Source organism: Uloborus diversus, chromosome 7 (genome assembly GCF_026930045.1).
Source record: "Uloborus diversus isolate 005 chromosome 7, Udiv.v.3.1, whole genome shotgun sequence".
Lineage (NCBI taxonomy): Eukaryota > Metazoa > Arthropoda > Arachnida > Araneae > Uloboridae > Uloborus > Uloborus diversus.
Window position 1 is genome coordinate 12,583,129 of NC_072737.1, and position 22,546 is coordinate 12,605,674.

Genomic DNA, 22,546 nt, shown 5'->3' on the forward strand with positions numbered 1-22,546 from the left:
TTATTGAATTAAATATTATTTTTGGTCAATTTGGCAAAACCAAAAACTGTGCTCTGGTAACCCTATTCCCGCAACAATGAAAATTCCGACCCCAAAATGGCTAAACTAAAGCTGATGCGTCGGCCTGTCTTAGCTCTAATTTACTGTAAACACATCGTTACAAGTTCGTTGAATCAGTTCTAATAAAAATACAGTAAATTTATTTACATTGTTTACAAATGAGTCGTTACAATAGCTGAAATGTTTAGCAACTACGCGAATCTCGTAAAAATGCCGTAGTCGCCACGGTAAACGCGTATTTGCTTTAAGTAATCAGAACCCACTTTCGTGAAAATCACATCTCAAATTGCGCAACGGAGATAAACAACTGGATAATAATTCAAAACTGGCAACTGTATGCAAAGTTTCTTGACAATAACGTCACGATGACGCGGGGAAAAAACAGAGTTAACAGATAAAGCGTCACACTTACTAGTTCCTTTCTTGGCGAATTAGAGGAGATCGCCAATAGGGAAGTTGCAACCTATTAAATGTTCATATTTTGGCTATTGGATATTGTTAATTGACCCTCAAAACTAAAAAATTCACCATCGCCGAATTTGGTTGATTTTTAGTGAATTTTTAAAAATCCACGTGCAAAAGTGCGCGCTTCTGAAACGTCACGAGCCTACGTCACACGGCGCGAATGGGCAGCCTTCCGCCGAAGATCCCTTGTTTTCGCTAGGAACATTTTGAGCGCGCTGATATTTTTATTTTTTAGAAATTCAATAATCCTTTTGAACACACTATGGAGACCGGATTCGTTAAAGCACAATCTAAATAATCTTCCTCATGTAACATCAATGAGGATATTCGAATATTTCCGAGAGGATGAGAGGTTTAATGTTCCAGGAAACGCGAGGAGTTAAATGCGAGGAGATAAGCCTTTTACTTTTCGTCTTCGAAGTCGAATGCGTGACCTTCGCTTCTCCTCTATCGGAAGAGGGGATGACGTCACTTCCTATGCCATTTGACGTCACAAGAGCTTGAACTTTAAAAATTAATTTAAAAAAAACTACTTATCGTATCGCAAAAATTTTTCACCTATGATGTTCATACATGTTACTCTATCATATAAAAATAAAATTGAAAAATCGAAAACTTCCCTATTGTTTCTAAGCTCTTATTGGCTGATTCGTTCGGTTCAAATGAATGTACTACTTCGCGCTATGCCGCTCGTAAAATTAAATTTTTTTAACTGTTTGCAGAAATTATGACAAAAAAAGGCTATGCATGCATGGATTTATCAAACTAATCCAATTTTCAAAGCGAAGTGACTAATTTAACCCGAAACTTGGACACCACGCTGAGAACTACTTACATCGCTTGCTCTCAGCTTATTACTCCATTGTCAACAAATGTTGCTGCCTCTGATAATTACTTAAGATCAGAGCAGCAACTATTTACATTCTCGAATGGAAAATCGCTGGAAAATTCTAGAAATATCTATGATCATCAATTAGGTTTAAAAAGTCGCCAAATGCTTAATGCTGCCAAGCCTGGCAATGGGGTCGTTTCCGAAATTTTAAAAATATTTTTTTCTGATATAGCATGCTTAAAAACATAGGATTTGACCATTTTTAAAATAATTTGACAAAGTTTAATACTTTTTAACCATCATTTTAATCGGAGCGCAAATTCAATTTCAGTTTTTGCGCTTCTCCACATGACATCACAAGTGATGAAATGCCATTCTCTGATGCCATTAGCGCAGAGCGCAATAATTCGCTTCTTTACTCACACGTATTGGCAACGATAGGGTTGATAGCAACCGTAGAGCGCAAGGTTCAATTCGCTTCTGAATTATCATAATCTGGAAACGCGGTAGACATTAAGCGTAAGCATTCAGCGCGCCAGTGGAACAGCGCGCCAAAGTTTATCACTTGTGACGTCACAAAGATTACGCCTTACTTGAAAAATTGAACATTTAAAAAAATTAATTAAAAATTAAACGTTTTGAAAATAGAAGTTTTTTTTTTTCGCTCCTTGTTTTTTTTTTTTTTTTTTTTTTTTTTTTTTGAGCAATCACATTGCTTATTGTTCTTATTTGACTGTTTTGATTGTCCTATGATTTTATTTTCCCTTTGCCTTCTTCTGTAGCACCACTGTCCACCGGCCCCTCCCGATGCTGCTCCTCCAACGAGCACAGCACCGTCTTCAGGTTCCATCAATATCCTACACGCCTCACACCTACACACACACACACACACACTCATGCCTGCACACAGACACAAACACACACACACATACTCGCTCATTGCGAAAAACATAATTTGAATTCAAAATGATGTCAAAGTACTATTTTTTTTTTTTTTTTGCTCTTTCTATCAAACTCAGTGATTAAAAGTACTACTTTTGACTGATGGAAACAATCCCATTTCTATCAGTGTCTAAAATCACCTATGCCAAAGTCCCAGTTTTATTATTATCCCTCACGAGAGAGCAGTTCGCCCGGACTGAGGTGTTCAGTCCTGAAGGGTAAAAAAATGATTATAATTGTTGTCTAGATATACTTGGAACTATAAAAATTTTACTTCCTCATCTTTATCTTTACTAATATTATAAAGAGAGAGGGCGGATTTTTGTGTGTTTATATGTTCGAGGTAATCTCCGGAACCCCTGCACCTATTTGAAAAATTCTTTCACTACATAAAAGGGGCTTTCTTACTGAGTAACATAGACTATATTTCGGAAAAATCCGATACATACAGTGGCTCCCAAAAGTCTTCGTACACCGACGACTTTCAACGAAATGAGCCCCAATCCATTGGTTAGAATTAATATTTCGGAATAGGTATTTAATTGTAAGATCTATGATCAATTTTTAACCAAACTACAGGAATAATTTTTTTAAAAAATTAAAACTTAATTTTTTAAAAATCAAAAACAAAAAAGTGTCGGAAATTTTATCTCACAAAAGTCTCCGTACACTTTATAAAATGTCTATATATTATTGAATAATCTAACTTTTGATTAAGTTATTAATTAGTAGAATATCATACAGTATTCATAACACCTTTTAAACGTCTGGGAATAAATTTCATTCTTTTTCTTTCTCTTTTTGCGTAATTTCTGAGTAAGTGTTCAACCACACTTCGAGTTTTACTGTTTCTAGCTCTATTTTCGTTTTAAAGCCCTATTTTCGTAATCTAGCCTCCAGATATCTCTAAATACGTTACATTAAGTTAAAATCTGGGGTTTGAAGGAGTATTTTCTAAACTTTAGGACAATTTTCGAGGCACTAGACGCAAACGTTGAAAGCCGTGTGCTTCTTATCGTTATCTTCATAAAAAACAAAGTTATTTCCAATAACCGAATTTTTGGCTAAGAGCTCATAATTTGTTTTTAAAATATTTAAAGGAACAGTGTGATTCATTATTTCATCAAAAAATTACAAACTACCAAGTCCTGATGCTGATATGCACCCTCACACTAGAACACCTCCACCGTCCGGATTAACTGATCCAAATAAGTTCTTAAGATTAAGTTCCTAATTTTTTCTCCTACTTACAGTTATACAACAATTTAACCAAAAATGTTGAATTAATTTTTATCTGTGAGTAAGACATGATTCTAAAACGTTTTTTAGGTTAGTTATCATTGATTTTGCGACGAAAAGCATAAGCTTTCTGTTTTTCGCACGACCAAGAAAATTTCTGCGGAAAGAGGTCCCATTTAATCTTGCTAATCAAAGAACTTGGCGAACAATTTAGGTGAAAATTAAATGTAAAATGCTTCATTTAACTCTGCAGAAACTTTTACAGTACACAAATGTCTATTTTTCATAAATTTTTTAGCTTTAAATCTCCGATCACGTTTTGTCATCACGTTTTGTCACTGTGTCAAAATAAGGTAAGAAAAGGCCGGTTGCCCTTTTCTTACCTTATTTTCGGTCCGATTCCTTTCTTTAAAGCATTTTATCAAGCACTTTACTATACAAACAAATAATTAACTAATTTAGAGACATTTCAAACCAATTTACCACTACTGTGGGAAAAAAATCAAATTTTGAATGGTGTTTGCGGTTTTTTACGAATACCAGCCATTTCACAGTATTAAGCACAATATTTAGGAATAAATAAACAAAAAATTAAAGCCAAATGACTTATAAGGGTCAACACAATGCAAAAATATAAATAAAACGGCATATGAAAATTTTAATCATGAATATATTCGAAAATATTCGAGTGTACGATGACTTTTGTGGCGTGCAATTTCTCTGTCTCTTCGTTTTCTGACCCATTTCAAAAAGTAGCTACAGTGGCTCCCAAAAGTGTTCGTACACTTTGAAATTTTTTAGTAAAACCAAAATAACTCAAAACTGAATTCGAATATAAAGTCCAATATTTTTTCACATCATTCCTATGTCATTCTAAATATAACCCATTGGTTTTTTTTCAAAATATTGACGGATCTTTTTTTTGAAATGGATCAGAAAACGAAGAAACAGAGAAATAACACGCCACAAAAGTCATCGTACACTCAAATATTTTCGAATAAATTCATGATTAAAATTATGATATGCCGTTTTATTAATATTTTTGCATTGTGTAGACCCTTATAAGTCATTTGACTTTAATTTTTTGCTTATTTATTCCTTAATATATTGCTTATTACTGTAAAATGGCTGGTATTCGTAAAAAAACCGCGAACGCCATTCAAAATTTGAATTTTTTTTCCCACTGTAGTGGTAAATTGGTTTGAAATGTCTCTAAATTAGTTAATTTGTTTGTTTGTATAATAAAGTGATTGATAAAATGCTTTAAATAAACGAATCGGACTGAAAACAAGGTAAGAAAGGGTCAACTGGCAAAGTTGACAAAACGTGATCGTAGATTTAAAGTTACAAAATTTATGAAAAATACACATTTGAGTACTGTAAAAGTTTCTGTAGAGTTAAATGAAACATTTTGCATTTAATTTTAACCTAAAATTGTTCGCCAAGTTCTTTGATTAGCTGGATTAAATGGGACCTCTTCCCGCAGAAATTTTCTTGGTCGTACGAAAAACAGAAAGCTTACGCCTTTTGTCCCAAAATCAATGATAAATAAGCTAAAAACAGTTTAGAATCATGTCTTACTTACAGATAAAAATTAATTCAACATTTTTGGTTAAATTGTTATATGACTGTAAATAGACGAAAAAATTAGGAACTTAATCTTAAGAACTTAGTTGGATCGGTTAATCGGGACGGTGAAGGTGTTTTAGTGTGAGGGTGCATATCAGCATCGGGACTTGGTAGTTTGTAATTTTTTGATGAAATAATGAATCATGCTGTTCCTTTAAATATTCTAAAAACCAATTTTGAACTCTTAGCCAAAAATTTGGTTATTGGAAACAACTTTGTTTTTTATCAAGATAACGATGAGAAGCACACGGTTTTCAACGTTTGCGTCTAGTGCCTCGAAAATTGTCCTAAAGTTTAGAAACTATCCCCTCAATCTCCAGATTGTAACTTAATGTAACGTATTTAGAAATATCTGGAGGCTAGATTACGAAAATAGGGCTTTAAAACGAAAATAGAGCTAGAAATAGTAATACTCGAAGTGTGGTAGAACACTTACTCAGAAATTACGCTAAAAAAAGAAAGAAAAAGAATGAAATCTATTCCCAGACGTTTAAAAGGTGTTATGAATACTGTATGATATTCTACTACTTAACAACTTAATCAAAAGTTAGATTATTCAATAATATATAGACATTTTATAAAGTGTACGAAGACTTTTGTGAGATAAAATTTCCGGCACCTTTCGGTTTTTGATTTTTAAAAAAATAAGTTTTCATATTTTTTAAAAACTTTTCATGCAATTTTGTTAATTATTGATCATAGACCTTATAATTAAATACCTATTCCGAAATATTAATTCTAACCAAAGATTTGGGGCCTATTTCGTTGAAAGTCGTAGGTGTACGAAGACTTTTGGGAGCCACTGTATGTTAATATTTTGAAAAAACCAATGGGTCGTATTTAGAATGACATAGGAATGATATGATAAAATATTGGACTTAATATTCGAATTCAGTTTCGAGTTATTTTGGTTTTTCTAAAAAACTTCAAAGTGTACGAACACTTTTGGGAGCCACTGTAGTTCTTTTTTTATTCCAATTTCGACCCAAAATTTCACGTAAATTGCCTATTATTGGCTATTAAAGTGATGAAAAATTACTTGCACATATTAATATTTTATATCGGTGAAAAGGGTAGAATTTTCCGCGTTCTAAGCAATTTGTTTCGATGATCTAACTTCATTACGACGGGAGCAATTTGCATTTTAATCTCGAACTTTTTTAGGCTTAGCTGAAATTTTGGCAATACTTTCTTCATTAAATCTATCAATAAAAAGTGAAGGAATTGTCCCACAGTTTTCTTTTTGACACCGTTGGAAAAAGTGACATTTTTTACTCCAGAAATATCTCGACTTTCGGTCGAAAAAGTAACCTTCTATCTCCAAAGGAAAAAAAGTTACAAGCCGTTAAAAATAAAGTTTGAATAAATCTAATCTCCATTAAGATTACTGATGTTTTGTTTCGAATTGCCATGGTTACGTCTTTTAGCTTCGCTTGGCCCCACGGAATTTAAGCAATGGGGAAATGTTTTCGCCAATTCTGCATATTTTACGATCTACGTTATGATAATTCCCGCAGACAATGTAGAAATTGCGGGAAGAGTTTGAAAACTAAGAGTCTTAGCAATTTTCCCAATTGTCGCCAAATTTGTGGACGCCAAAGACCAAGGGCCAAAGTTCTTCGGCCATGGCCTTGCTGATCGTGGCAGCAGCAAACAAAATGGGGTTGTTTCCTTCAGTCAAAAGAAGTACTTTTAGTCCCTGAAATTTTTTTAACAGAAAGGTTCAAACACTTGATAGTTTATCGAATTTTTTTAACTTTTCAATTTACAAAGTTTGAACAGAACAACGTCTGTCGGGTCCTCTAGTACAAAATATTTTTGTATATGATTAATCTTTCAATATGTTTTTAGGTGTGGTTTGCGTGGTGGTTATTGTGAAATCATCAATCTTGACCCAGAAGTCAAAAAGCTGTTTATGAAATCTGTATCTGCTCGCTCATGTTCCAGCATTTTAGGTCAAGTAAGTTTATTACTTTTTCTTTTAATTGAAAATTAATTAGAATCTTTTGGGGAAACGGAAACAAATCGGATAAGTACACTGGGGGATTATTTTTGAAACTTAACTATCAGTAAATGAAGTCTAGTCAACATAGGAAAAGCGTTAAGAGAGTTCTATGTGTTTCCAGTTGTGTAGGAGTCATCATTGTTTGAAGATGACACTGTAGAAAAGTTACTTTTTGAAGTTTAGTGTCTTAGATTTTCCTCTAGAGCAGACCTGAAAAAGTGAAGTTACTGGCTTCAACCATTGAGAAGAGGGGAGGGAAGACCGTCTTTCCTGAAACCAAGACCCCAAGTCACGTGATAGCTTTTAAAGCAAAGCATTAGATGAAATCAGGTTTCTTTCGCTTGTTTCTCGCAAAACGTGCCAACCATTCGTCGTTGTTGAATCACGTGACTTGGGGTCATCTTTTGCTAAGCCAATGATTGGACTCGCTCCCTCAATTTTAATTTGTTTCAACTAGTTTTACTTTTCACGTGCAGGGGCGCTCTATACTTAAATTTTTGGGTGGGCGGAAATTCTCAATTTGCCGAGTGGAACTCCAAATTTCGCTGAATGATGATAATTTCGCGGAATAGAACTCCAAATTTTGTTTGCATGATGATAATTTGGCCGAATTTTGTCGAATGATGATCATTTTTCCGAACCGTCAAAAAATTTTGCTGAATGAGGAATTTTTTAAAGGTCACAGTGACCGCCCGTGACCTCTTATCGGCGCGCCCCTGGTCGCGTGGAAGGTTACTGAAAGCATTTAGTTATGAATTTCGTCTTACAAGATCAGGTTTTGATTTTAATGGTATTTTTTTGGGAATTTTACTTAAATTTGGTGTCTAATTCATTTTTTGTACTAAACTAATAGTTTTAACTATTTTCAGCAACATTTGGAGGATTTACCATGTCGCAAAAAACTTGATTGAGTACCGTTGCTGTAGAGCTTCTTATGCCAGTAAACTGATTGTATATGTCACGGTTATCGACTTACATCATTCTCATAAGGAAGGAAAGTGGTTTTCATTTACTCCGTACTCTCTGGTGGTAAATGAAGACACACTAGGATAAGGAGGGGCACCCCGATAGGAGGTCACTGAGATCTCCCAAAAATCCCTTTATTCGGAAAATCCAAAAACAATATTGTAGTATTAAGATTATTTTTTACTTATTTCTAATTGTTAAAATTTTTTCTTATTTATGCTTAATCTTTCTTTTCTTTTGATGTCATGTATGTCTGGATGATTGTATTTTATCGTTCGGTAAAATTGGAATTTCATTTGCGAAATTGAGAATTTCCCCCTTCAAAAGTTTTAGTTCAAGGTGCCCCTGACAATGGTAAATGGAAACAGGACTTCATTCGCGAACAAACAGTCATAAAGTCAACGTTTCATAATCGGCACTCTTGGGGAGTGTAGTCTTGAATGCAGTGCAAAAAACTTTCTCTTTCAATTCATTCAAAGGGATGGAGCGAGTATCAATTTAAAACATTGAAACTATGTTCCCATTTATCCCAACTGACCCCACTAATGATAATATTAGTAACAAATATAATTTAACAACCGAAATTTGTTTCGTTCTTTTCTAATTCCAGATTTTCTTTTCTTTTTATAGGCAGCTTTGTCATGCATTGCTATTCCGCCTCGAGAAGGTGAACCATCCTTTGGTCTGTATATAAAGGTAATAAAATCCTCCTATATATAATAGTCAGTGATCGAGTAACGCTCCTGACGTCATCAACAACGAAACTCGCGCCACTACATAATCATTTGATAATATGTTTTGCTAATGTTTAACGTTCAAGGAAAGGCTTCATTGTGGCAAGGCTGAAGTGGATCCATTGCTCCCCGAGGCACCGTTGTTTCACCCCAAGTGTGAAAACCTGCACCCCTTAGGCACCTCTGGTTCTAACAGTGGGAGGGTTCTGGTTTCCTAACTCTGGTTTCGATGGGAGATCCCTGGTGGTCACTGTGACTTCCAAAAATGTCCTTACTCGGCAAATTTTGTCTGACGGTTTGGCAAAATTATCACCATTCTGCAAAGTTAGGAGTTCTATTCGGCGAGATAATCATCATTCGGCGAAGTTTGGAATTGTATTCGGCAAAGTAATCATCATTCGGCGAAGTTTGGAATTGTATTCGGCAAAGTAATCATCATTCGGCTCAATTTGAAGGTCCATTCGTCAAATTGTGAATTTTCGCCCTCCCAAATATTTTGTTCGTTGCGCCCTCGCTTACAACACTCTCATTATAACTACGACATATAATGCATGTATTTATTTCATGTTTTTTTTATTGGTAACACCCCATTTTGATTGAATGCGTAATTTTTTTGTTTAGTCTCTTGGACAAGCACCAGATTTCTTTTATGTCATGCAACTTCTTGAGAGCGCCACTACATAATCATTTGACATAGACTAATAATAAGAGTAGACCGAGCTATGGCAACCCTTTTGCTGCTCATAAACCAAACCATGTGAGTGGTGGATATCCTAGCAACAGCGGGCGTTGATCGTAGCAGACGATCAACGCCAGCGCGAAATAAAATAAATAGAATTGATGGAACACGGAAGAATGATCTTTTATGGAGTCCGATTTGTAAATTTGTTATTCTAAGTTGTAAATATTTAGTTAAAATAGTGAGTTTTTCGTTTAATAGTATTGTGCATCTTCTTTAGTCAATTTCAATAACTCTCTAAGCAATAAAAGATGCAAGCGACCAAGAAGAATCAGCAAACGGTAAGATTTTTACCTACAGTTTCAATTTAAGATACCGATTAGTACATTTTTGCGTTAACGCAAAACGTTTACGCCATTTCGTTCACGCCAACGCTGACAGCTTCAGATGAAATAAAAGTTACCGAAAACTGATCAAAAACTATTACTAATGTCAAAATAATGCATAACTAAAAGAAAAACAGTTCAATCTCTGCACCTGGAAGTTTTTTTTAATGAAAACACATTGTCTTAAAATACATGTCGAGTGCCAAACTATAGATAATGCTGCCATCTAGCAACCATGCTGCCAAAGTCTTCGCCAAGCCCTTCCACTAGTCACATGATACATCTATGAACCAATTTTCTTCATCAGCAAGAATGAGAAAGCTCGGTCTACTCTTATTATTAGTCTATGTCATTTGATAATATGTTTTGCTAATGTTTAACATTCAGGGAAAGGCTTCATTGTGGCAAGGCTGAAGTGGATCCGGTAACTTAACTGTTTTACTGGTAAGATTGTGTCATTTCATGCGATTGAAGGAGCGAAAGAGTGTCAACGCTACCTACTGGAGTTAGGGTTAAAATTTCAACTGTCAAAATATCTCTCAACAGGCAATGGCTTCGTTCAAATGTAGAAGCAATTTTCACCCGTCATATCTTGACGGGCGATTTTCTAGTACCTTGTATTGTTTTTAAGAGAAAGAAAGTGCTGTAGAAAACTATAAACTGATCTTTAAAGATTGTTTCCCATTTGGCAGCAGTGCTTTAAAATTTTATGCGTTTATTTTCCGCGAGCAAGTCAAGAAAGCTTTATATTCTTTTCTTTGCGCAATTTTTCTGTTTCCTTTACAATATGCTCTTTTTAAAAAATCTCGTTTTAATTTTAATGTTCTATCATTGCTAATGCATGCTTTTTGAAATTTTGAGCTTTGCGACTGAAATGAAAAAAAAAGAAGAAGAAACAGAGGAAAACATTAGATTAACGTGTATGCAAGGAGCATCAGGTTAAAAAAAAATATTTACCCTTGTCAACAAAGATTTTTTTTACTGAAAAAAAAATTAATTTGAATTTTGACATCTTGAATTCAAATTATGTTTTTCGCAATCACGAGTGTGTGTGTGTAGGCATGTGTGTTTGTGGGTAGGGGGTATGTGTATGTGTGTGTAGGCATATGTGTTTGTGTCTGTGTGCAGGCATGAATGTGTGGGTAGTTGTGTGTAGTTGTGTATGTGTTTGTGTGTGTGCGTGTGTGTGTGTGTGTAGTTGTGTATGTATGCGCGTGTGTGTAGGACATGGATGCAACCTGGAGACGGCTTTCGCTATAGGACCAGCATCGTGAGGAGCCGGTCGACGGTGATGCTGCGGAGGGTGGCGGTGGGAAAATAAAATGATAGCAGGCCAAAAACAGTCAAATGAAAGCAATAAGCAATCGTGATTCCTCAAAAAAACTGTGGATACTATTACTTATTTCCTAGAAAATACAATACTTATCGCATAAAAGCCCTAACTTTATTATTGTTATTATTTTTTTTGTATTCATATGTGGTTTGACATCACATTTTTATCTCAATATTAGTTCGCTACCTCCCCTGCTCTCTATTGCTTACCAACCACCGTGAAATGATGCAAACACGAAGTTCTCATTCCCAGCACACTTACTAAAACATTATAGTCAAGAAGGTGCGGTTCAATATAGTATGCTCATATTTAAAAGATATCTGGGTGCTAATTTTTTTTTTTTTTTTGGCCTTGTCAATCATTCCAGAATGAAATGACCTTATATAATTAAAAACTGAGCGTATGTATCTATGTATGTACCTGTGTATGTATGTATGTATCTATGACCGAGTAACTTCTCCCGAACGTCTGTGAACTGACCATCAAACCAAGTATCGAGAGATTCGCAATTTTCCCCTCTTTATGTTTGGCTATTTAACATAATCCTCCGGTAAAAATTAGTGGATATCAATTAAAAACTATTAATTACGATGCTTGGATTTCGACATGAAATCCCTATTTTTGAAAGGCTTACCTCCATTCAAATTATTATTCAGTGCTTCATCTCAACTTTCCGTAACAATGCTTTTATTAAAATTTGTAGCGCGAAGAAAATCATTGAGAAGAAAGATCTGTTGCCATTTGTTTTCTCGTATATGAAGAAATAAAATTTGGCTTTTGTTTTGAGGCTTTTTTTTTTTTTGCAATCGAGGGATTGAAAATGTTTTCTTTTTAGTTATTTTTCCACAAATTTGCCGCAAAATGTACTGATTTTTTTTTTTTTTTTTTTTTTTGTTCAAGCTTGATTGTTGAACACGCGCCACTTGATATAACTTTTATTTTCGAGGTAGACCATGCAAAGCCGGGCGATGCAGCTAGTAATTGTCTAAAGTTTGTTGATTGTGCCAAAATTTTAAACGTGAAAATGTTCCCCACCATTGAGCGCCTATTTTTTTTTCAATTGATTCTGTAAAATGAATGCAAAAATGTGTAACAAATTTTTAGTGCCACTGCAGCATTATTTTAATCTTCTGCAAACTATAGCATTTGTTCCATTTCTGTCTTGCTTGAAATTTGAATCTTCAATAATGATATTCAGCCCGACTTCTCCACGTCATGACGTTCCAATAATTTCATTTGCTGCTGCGACGCCATTCTTGTATTTCTTTATCTTCTTTATCTTTACTAATAATAAAGCTGAATGTCTCTCTGTCCGGAGGATGTCTGGATGTCTGTAGGATATCTGTAGGATGTCTGTAGGATGTCTGTGACGCGCATAGCGCCTAAACCGTTCGGCCGATTTTCATGAAATTTGGCACGAAGTTAGTATGTAGCATGGGGGTGTGCACCTCGAAGCGATTTTTCGAAAATTCGATGTGGTTCTTTTTTTATTCCAATTTTAAGAAAAAAAACTATCATAAATTACCAAATTATCATAACGTGGAACCGTAACATGGGCACAAGCCAATTGGCGAGATACGAAATTATCATAACGTGTAACCGTAACATGAGTACAAGCCAATTGACGAGAAAATTCACAATACATTATTTGTAAATACAGGCGAACCAAAAGACCTTTTAATTTTTCTATTACGGGCGAAGCCGTGCGGGTACCACTAGTTACTAATAATAAAGCTCAAAGTCTCTCTGTCAGGATGTCTGGATGTCTGTGACGCGCATAGCGCCTAGACCGTTCGGCCGATTTTCATGAAATTTGGCACAAAGTTAGTTTATAGCATAGGGGGTGTGCACCTCGAAGCGATTTTTCGAAAATTCGATGTGGTTCTTTTTTTATTCCAATTTTAAGAAAAAAACTATCATAAATTACGAAATTATCATAACGTGGAACCCTAACATGGGCACAAGCCAATTGGCGAGATACGAAATTATCATAACGTGGAACTGTAACGTCGGTACAAGCCAATTGGCGAGAAAATTCACCATACATTATTTGTAAATATGCAGGCAAACCAAAAGACCTTTAATTTTTCTATTACGGGCGAAGCCGTGCGGGTGCCACTAGTTTATAATATTGTAAGAAACAGTTATCATTTTTATTGTATTTTATTCTATTGTATCTGTATTTATTTATTTAGGAAAAGAATGGAATTTTGCAGTCTCTCAAGGACAGAGCAATCCTTATTACCAAAGCACTTAACAGCATAAAAGGCATAAGATGCAACGAAATAGCTGGGGCCATGTATGCATTTCCACGTCTAGAACTTCCTGAAAAAGCAATTCAAAAAGCAAAGGTAATCAAGCTGTGGGGATGCTTTTAGTAGTGGATGGCTTCCCTTGGAATCCGACGCGTGTAGTTTGGCTCTGATATGTTGAAGCCTGACCTCGACAGTGTTTACTTCATTTTGGGGTGATAGGGTAGGATCATTGGCGCTGAGTTGAGTGGGGTCCTACTTTCTTTGTAGTTTTGAGAAGGTATTCCAACTCAGATCCTTTTTGTTCCTTTTGTGTGTACCTTTTTTCACTGAACTCCCGAAAAAGAAGTAAGGATTTTGAAGGTCATGCCTCAACTTACTAGAGCCACACTATAATTCTTTTCTATAGGTCTATTAACAAGTTTCTTAACGCATAGAAATCTCTGAGACAAAGACATACGTCAGTGACTGTATGTTTTTGAGAAAACTGTACGCCTTTCGGTGTTTTTCTTTCCTTTCTTTTTTGAATAATTATAATATTTTTATATAGAAAAGAAACAATTTTTTAAACAACTATTAAAACTATTAAAGTTGCAGTATTTTTTTTAACGTTTGGTACTGCGTAAAAACATTTTTGAGCATGAAGAGGATCCAAACAATGTTTATATAAGTAAAAAATAAAGTATTATAGAACTGAAATGTCAATGTTGGCTGAAAAACGTTATTGTGCTCAAATCAGCAAATTAATTGCAGACACGTGTTTCGGGACTACAAATAAACCATTTTTTATTGCAAGCGCTTATTATTTATTGCCTTTTTTTATTACTTATTGCTTATGGATTATTTTTTATTGCTTATGGATGAAAAGACATCCGAGAAAACTTGTGTCTGATATCTTTTCACCCAAAAGCTATAACAATCTATCCATTTACTGTTAAAGCTGCAGGTTGCATTTGGCACCTTTCAAGGGTGAAACGCTTGTAGCACCAGCGTCAGCCAATAGGGACTCGAAATGTCACTCTTAGCTAGGGGGGAAAACTGGCAACCTTAACACGAAGGAAGTCCCGGGGGTGAAAAATGGAATCCTATTAAAGAAAAATGGCACCTTTACTGCTTCCTATTACGGATCCTGCTCCCTCCCCCCGTGTCCTGTGCGTTTTTGAATACAATTGTGTTCTGTTTATTGTTTCTATTCCTGATATAAAGTCATGGTGCATTTTTCACATTGAATTCAGTTCTGAGAATGATTAAAAATTTAATTTAAGGTATTTGATCACATTTCAGACTTCCCTGCATTGTTTAGAAGTGTTCATGTCATGACTTTTATTCGTCTGTTCGTGCTTTAACTTTTGTAGCACTTAGATTGCTCTGCTAGAAGTATCCACTTAGATTGCTCTGCTAGAAGTATCCACTTAGATTGCTCTGCTAGAAGTATCCACTTAGATTGCCCAGTAATTTTAAAATGTTACTGCATTTACTACAGCATGATCCGTGCCGAAAATCAATAATGTACGCATTTATGGATAATTTACAGGAACAACCAAAAATATTCAGTTATATTTCAAGCACGGAAAAATAAAGTCGTTTTAAACACGTTCAAAACTTTAGTCAAGAGTAACATATTGATGCCTATATATGATTCGACATTTAAATATCCTAACAAAAGATAAACAATCCAAATTTTTTCGACAGATTAAAAATCAAAAGTTTTTAACAATCTATTAATTCCAACTAATGGGAGGAAAGAAAATCGTTAGTAATACATAAGTCGGGAAAAATTTCAATTAAATAGTTGATACTACATGCGGTTTCATGCAGAAACGCAACGAAAGATATTAGAGTCATGACATTCACAATCGTTTTTTTTTTTCCTTCTTCTTTTTTCGCTTGCTCCTCTCTAAGTTATGTTAGAGTAAGTTAAAATAGCATTTTTATTCCGGTTACTTTTTAATTGCTTCATTGTTAAGAAAGATTTTTCGGGAAAATCCACTGTATCCCAAACAATACAAGTAACCCCACATTATTTTTTAAAAATGGGATTTTAGAGTTTAAAAGATAATAATTTAAAAATCTCTTCTTTGTTGCTAGTTTAATTAGTTTTTCAAATATCAGCTAATTTGAGCGTTTTGATTAAATGTTGTTTATCCAGTGCTAAAGAAAATACTGATAAATATTTTTAGGTAAAGTTGATGCATGATAGATAAAGCAAGACATTACATTTTTTATAACGGTAAAGTGAACAATTAGCAGCAGTCAACGTAGTTTAAAACAATTTTAAATATGTTCGAAAGCCTTAAAATTTACAGTATGATGCCTGTACTTATGCGATACTTTGAAGATTAATCCATGAAATGTTCAGTTTTAATCCACATCTGAACTTGATTCAGTGTGAAAGTGCATCTTCTTAGTAACCTCATTCATGCGCCATTCAAGTGGTTGAACGATGTCAGAGCGCATGCGCAAACGAGTCACCCTTACTATTATGAGGTCCATTAGCACCTTTATTAGTGCCATTCACCCTCAAAGAAATCAAAGGGCATCTTGACCACATTTTCCAGCCTCCATTGCTTCCCAAAGCACCGTTAATTCACCCAAGTGTGAAAACCTGCACCCCTTAGTCACCTCTGGTTCTAACAGTGGGAGGGTTCTGGTTTCCTAACCCTGGTTTCGATGGGAAGTCCCTAGTGGTCACTGTGACCTTCCAAAAATGTCCTTACTCGGCAAATTTTGTCTGACGGTTTGGCAAAATTATTATCATTCAGCAAAATTTGGAGTTCTATTCGGCAAAGTAATCGTCATTCGGCTCAATTTGGAGGTCCATTCGGCAAATTGTGAATTTTCGCCCTCTCAAATATTTTGTTCGGGGCGCCCTCGCTTACACCACTCTCATTATAACTACGACATATAATGCATGTATTTATTTCATGTTTTTTATTGGTAACGCCCCGTTTTGGTTGAATGCGTAATTTTTTTTTTTTTTTTTAGTCTCTTGGACAAGCACCAGATTTCTTTTATGTCATGCAACTTCTTGAGAACACGGGGATCTGTGTTGTTCCTGGCAGCGGTTTTGGACAAATACCCGGAACTTATCACTTCAGGTACTCAAAAAATGCATTTACCTACCTACTCAAACATTTTAGTTGTAAAAAAATTTTTAGAAACAAGTAGGTTAAGTGCGCCATATTTTATCCCCTTAAACTTTTATGACCTCTGAACACCATACGTAACGATTAACTAAAAAAAAAAAAAATGCCGCATAGTTCCTGGCAGCGGATTTGGACAAATACCCGGAACGCAACATTTCAGGTACTCAAAAAATTCATTTACCTACTCTAATATTTAAATTGTAAAATCAATTTCAGAAACAAGTAGGGTAAGTGCGCCATATTTTATTCCCCTTAACTTTTATGACCTCTGAATACCATATGTAACGATTAACTAATTTAAAAAAAAATCAAATACCCCTGCCAACTAAGCCTACACATGGTATTTAAGCTTAAATACCTTTAAAACAATTTGTTTTCCGTAAAAAACAAGATTTTTATAAAGGCAATTTTACCAGAGTTGAAGATAGTTATCTTATTTTCGTCCCCCTCCAATATACCTAGTAAAAGAAGTAATAATGAATTTAAAACCAGTTAATAATGATAAATACGGATAAAGAATTGCATTTAGAAAAAAGTTACAAATTGTGCATTTTTGGTACAAAATATTTAAAAAGCAATGGAAAGATTGATTTTTCAACCTTCCAGATAAGCGTCACAAATGAATTTATTTTTGTTTTTCACCCCGAAGCACATCTCGCTGTTTGCCACGCGGCCCAATGACGGGAACGAACCTATACTGCTTGTAATATCTCTTTTAGTTTCGTTTGGCGATTAAATATCTCGCCAGTTTTATGGCAAACCTTAGTTTAAATTGAAAGAATCTCAGTTCAGATTCAGATTGCTTTAGGATTTTAGATTTATTGATTTGAATTTACGAAGGGAGCCGCTGGCACTAAAATACCAACATGAACCATTTCTATGGTTATAATTCTATTTGTTTTATGTTAATAAACGTTAGTTTTGTTTAATTGATAGTTGTAGTGTTGTTACTTGTCTAACATTGTGACCAAAGGAACAGACTTACGAACAATTTTAAATTTCGAATGAATAACAGCTAACTAAAAATATATAACTGTCTGAATTAGACATAAAATAACATAAAAGTTCAATTTCAAAGTTAAACAGAAATGACAATTTTATGCGGGAGATGCTCTCCCAAAACCCAACTGAACTGCTGAGTTCTTTTACTGCTAAATGTTTGTCATTACAAAAACGTTTTTCTCACATTAGATACTCTGCATCATCGTCTTTTATTCGAATCGTGGTAGGGGATGAAAATAGGAACATCTTATTTGCCAACATGTTGGCTTCTTGCTCCACGTGAATTGAACATAACATTTATTTGAACGCAACATTCATCATCATCATAACATCATGAACGAAAAACTAACATTTAGCATAATGCTTACACTAAACAAATGTGTCAAATACAACTAAATAAACACGTTCAAAAATTCTAATAAGGAATTTTCAAATAGTGCAGTTGAACACGCTTATAACGAAAGTAAAGGGACCGCGATATTTGTTCGTTATAACCGAGCGCTCGTAAAAAACGAGTTTGATAAAAACCATAAATATTCATCATAGTTGTTTTTTTCCTCCTTCTTTTTAATCACTATTTTCCAAAGAAGTTGGTTACATTGTTTTGAACTGTCTGAATATGTCTCTTTCTTATGTCATTGTGTTTGAGAAAGATACATACACACATATGTGATTGAAAAAAAATTTTTTTTTACTTCACAAATTAAAAAAAGTGCTTGTTCTCAGGATTATCATATTACTAGTGGTACCCGCACGGCTTTGCCCGTAATAGAAAAATTAAAAGATTTTTGGTTCGCCTGTATATTTACAAATAATGTATGGTGAATTTTCTCGCCAATTGGCTTGTGCCGATGTTACGGTTCCACGTTATGATAATTTCGTAATTGACTCGTCCATCTTATGATAATTTTGTTCTTAAAATTGGAATAGAAAAAGAACTACATCGAATTTTCGAAAAATCGCTTCGAGGTGCACACCCCCATGCTACAAACTAACTTTGTGCCAAATTTCATGAAAATCGGCCGAACGGTCTAGGCGCTTCGCGCGTCACAGAGATCCAGACATCCAGACAGAGAGACTTTCAGCTTCATTATTAGTAAAGATAGCGATTTCGGTGCAGCTTCAAACTTTCTTTAGATGACGACACAGTTCTTGAGAAAACACAGGAGATTTATTTACAACTATGTACAAGAAATATCGTTAGCAACTGCTAAATTAACCATAGCAGTTAGGCAAATTAGCACCATAAACTCAACGGTGTCACACGTATTTACATCAAAATACGCAACAACACAGAGCAAAGGCTAATACACACTTCCAGCAGAACGCTGAAAACGAGACTCCACAGTAGAAAGCAAACTAACTGACTCTCCCCCATTCACAAGACGCACGGCGTTTTATACCGCTTTGGAAAGTTGGACAAAATTCTACAACTTTCTACCAATTTCTCATATTTTCTTTTTATGCCATTCACAAATCTTATCTTTCAGAAATGGAGGGACCATATACTTCATTCGAAAGTAAGGGGGTTGGATATTCATTACAAGAAAGTATTTACAGGTTAAGTTACTGCGATAGTTTTGGATGAAAATTAATGGAACAAACGCCAAATTTAGCCAGATTTCAACAAATTAGTCATAACAATAATTACTAATTACAGAATTTGTAACATTATATTACTAACTTTGGTAAACTTTTGAATGTTAAAGAAATTTACCAAAAAACGGTTAAGCTGAGTTGGAAGTCAATAGAAATTTTATGAATCGCTAAAATATTGCTCGTTCTAACCGGGGTTTGCTCGTTAAAAGCGAGTTATGCTCCCATAGACTTAACATTGTACCAAACAAGTATTTCTGGTTTCTTCGCTAAATCCGGGTTCTCTTTAAATCAGGGCTCGTTATAAACGAGTTCGACTGTTTTACGATTGCTTTCAAAAATCAGAATTTGTGCATCTAAACGACAGCGCTGCGGACTAGACTCATGAAACTTCCACAAATAAATGAATCGATGAGACCAAAAACCAGTATCTCCTGGGTGTCCAGTATCCAAAGGTGATGATTGGTCTTCGGACCCATTGATTAAAATAGTGTTTTCGACCACAACTAGAGCCGCTATTATATAAACAGGCCGGCGCATCTGCTTAAGTTAGATCGGATTTTCATTGTTGCACGGCAAGGATTACCAGAGCAAAGTTTCGGATTTCGCCAAATTTGCCGAAAATCCTACATTATTTTATGAACAACTCGCGTGTCGCTAATAATCACTAGCAGTGAACAATCACCAAACGCGATTACTCGCCAGGAAAAGAAAACCACTCAGACACGCGCTCCGATCCAAAATGGCTGACCTTAATCTGGGCGGTCATTCCAAGCTCGTCAGCTTGCGAGATCGAGATTCTCGCTCACGTGATCGGTTGTGACGTAGAAATGTCGCAAAGTAGCATTCTAATCTACTCGAACCTAGCCGCAAGATAAGTTCGAGTAGATTAGAATGCTGCTTTCCAACACTTCTACGTCACAACCGATCACGTGAGCGAGAATCTCGATCTCTCAAGCTGACGAACTTGGAATGACCGCCCTGATGCGCCGGCTCGTATATATAGAGACCTTAACCACAACCAACAAAAAATATAACTGGTGGCGAAACCTAGTATTAGACGAGAGAAACTTAAGGGGATGAAATTATGCACGGGGACGAAATATGATGGCTTGACCTTATTGCCTTCTCTAGTGTTATAAACATAGACTAATAATAAGAGTAGACCGAGCTATGGCAACCCTTTTGCTGCTCATAAACCAAACCATGTGACTGGTGGATATCCTAGCAACAGCGGGCGTTGATCGTAGCAGACGATCAACGCGAGCGAGAAATAAAATAAATAGAATTGATGAAACACGGAAGAATGATTTTTTATGGAGTCTGATTTGTAAATTTGTTATTCTAAGTTGTAAATATTTTGTTAATATAGTGAGTTTTTCGTTTAGATAGTATTGTGCATTTTCTTTATTCAATTTTAATAACTCTTTAAGCAATTAAAGATGCAAGAGCCCAAAAAGAATCGGCAAACGGTAAGATTTTTGCCTACAATTTCAATTTAAGATACCGATTAGTACATTTTTGCGTTAACGCAAAACGTTTACGCCATTACGTTTACGCCAACATTGACGCAGTAGTTCCGAATGAAATAAAAGTTACTGAAAACTGCGATAAAAAAACTAATTACTAATGTCAAAATAATGCATAACTAAAAGAAAAACAGTTCAATCATCTCAGCACCTGGGAAAAAAATTATAATAAAAACACATTACGTCTTAAAATACATGCCGAGTGCCAAACTATAGATAATCCTGCCATCTGGCAACCATGCCGCCAAAGTTTTCGCCGAGCCTTCCACCAGTCACATGATGTATCCATGAACCAATTTTTTCATCAGCAAGTCTGGGGAAGCTCGGTCTACTCTTATTTTTAGTCTATGGTTATAAAGAACTTGTATATAGAAATATTTTGAGCCGCAAAAGTGCGCATCTGATAAATCTGCAAGTACTGTCTTACCACAGATTGTATGGAAAGACAAACATCCGTTTTACAGCCAGAAATGCACGAATCTATTATTTTTTAGCTATGCCAGCTTTTGCAGAAGCAGAGTCTCATTCAAATTGAGCGGAATACCGGCATTTTTACTTTTCCCCCTCATTCAGATAGATTCATCTTATCTGGACGTTTGAAAATTCCATACAATCCGTGGTTGGACAGTATGGCAATTGTTTTATAAATATTTCTTCTCATTTACTGTGTTTTTAGGACTACAATTTTACCACAGACGAATGAATTAAAGGTAATGCTGAAAAAATTGGAAGAATTTCATGAAAGGTTCCTAGAAGAATATAAATAATAGGTAATAATGCAGCTCTTTCTGTTGTTGACATAAGGTTTTATTTCTTGCTTATAGAAATAGTTTTTAAATTAAAAAAAAAAAAAAACATTTTTATATTTTATTATGCATTTTCTTCCAGAGGCTTACATCTGGGTTCTTTCAAGTTTTCACGGAATCATGAAATTACTTTGAAAGTACGGTAAATTTCTAAACTCATTAAACGAGAGCAAGTGAAGCTGAAGACTGAGTTGTCAGAAGCATGATTTTTAGAACTGTGTGTGTGTGCGTCCAAACGTATTTCAGTCATTTGAATCGCCTTGCCATAGCTGCCAACACTCCCGATTTTTTCATGGGATTTTTACTCCTTTGTCCGAACTCTCTATTAGTGTAAATATCTCCCGAATTTTCATCAAAATAATGAAATTCTCGGAAAAGGGGATTTTTCAGCGGTTAGAATTTCGGAAAAAATCCCTGCAGTAAAACAATCACGAAACCTTTTCATACGCGCGTATAGATATTGTACATTTCTGATAATTTTTTAAGCATATTTACTTCATTTTTCTATTATTTCCCAAAAAATGCGATGAAATGTTGCCGATTTTTTTTCTAAATTTCTTAATTTTTTTACAGGTTGTAAGGATTGTTTTTTTATTACTAAAAAGAAAGAAACTTATGCTTATTTTGATTTTTTTTCCTTTCAAAAAAGTAAAAATAGTAATCTCAATCTCAAAATTTTATGTCCTTTTTGAGCACCAATTTTCTGCTCCTATACCTCCCGTATAAGCTGAACTTAAAAAAATCCCTTCATATATTTAAAAAATCCTATTTACACGCAAACTTTTGTCGCTAAATTTATTCATTTTAATAAATCTCTCTACTTTTACGTTCGCGCGCGCGCGCGTAAATTTTGCTCCCTTATTTTTATCTTCCAATGTTGGCAGATATGACTTGCTCATCAATTACAGTTTTTTCTTTTCGAAATGTTTTGTAAAATAAATAGCA

General features: G+C 34.9%; 1 protein-coding gene across 1 annotated transcript in view; it reads left to right on the plus strand.

The window, feature by feature from the left end:
- LOC129226631 (alanine aminotransferase 2-like) overlaps positions 1-21,562 on the plus strand; it is a 45,728-nt gene extending 24,166 nt beyond the window's left edge. Inside the window, exons 9-13 of the mRNA XM_054861261.1 lie at positions 7,019-7,127; positions 8,769-8,834; positions 13,466-13,621; positions 16,508-16,620; positions 21,472-21,562. Of these exons, the coding sequence (XP_054717236.1) occupies positions 7,019-7,127; positions 8,769-8,834; positions 13,466-13,621; positions 16,508-16,620; positions 21,472-21,562 (535 nt within the window). The remainder of the gene's footprint in view (positions 1-7,018; positions 7,128-8,768; positions 8,835-13,465; positions 13,622-16,507; positions 16,621-21,471) is intronic.
- The last annotated feature ends 984 nt before the right edge of the window (positions 21,563-22,546 follow it).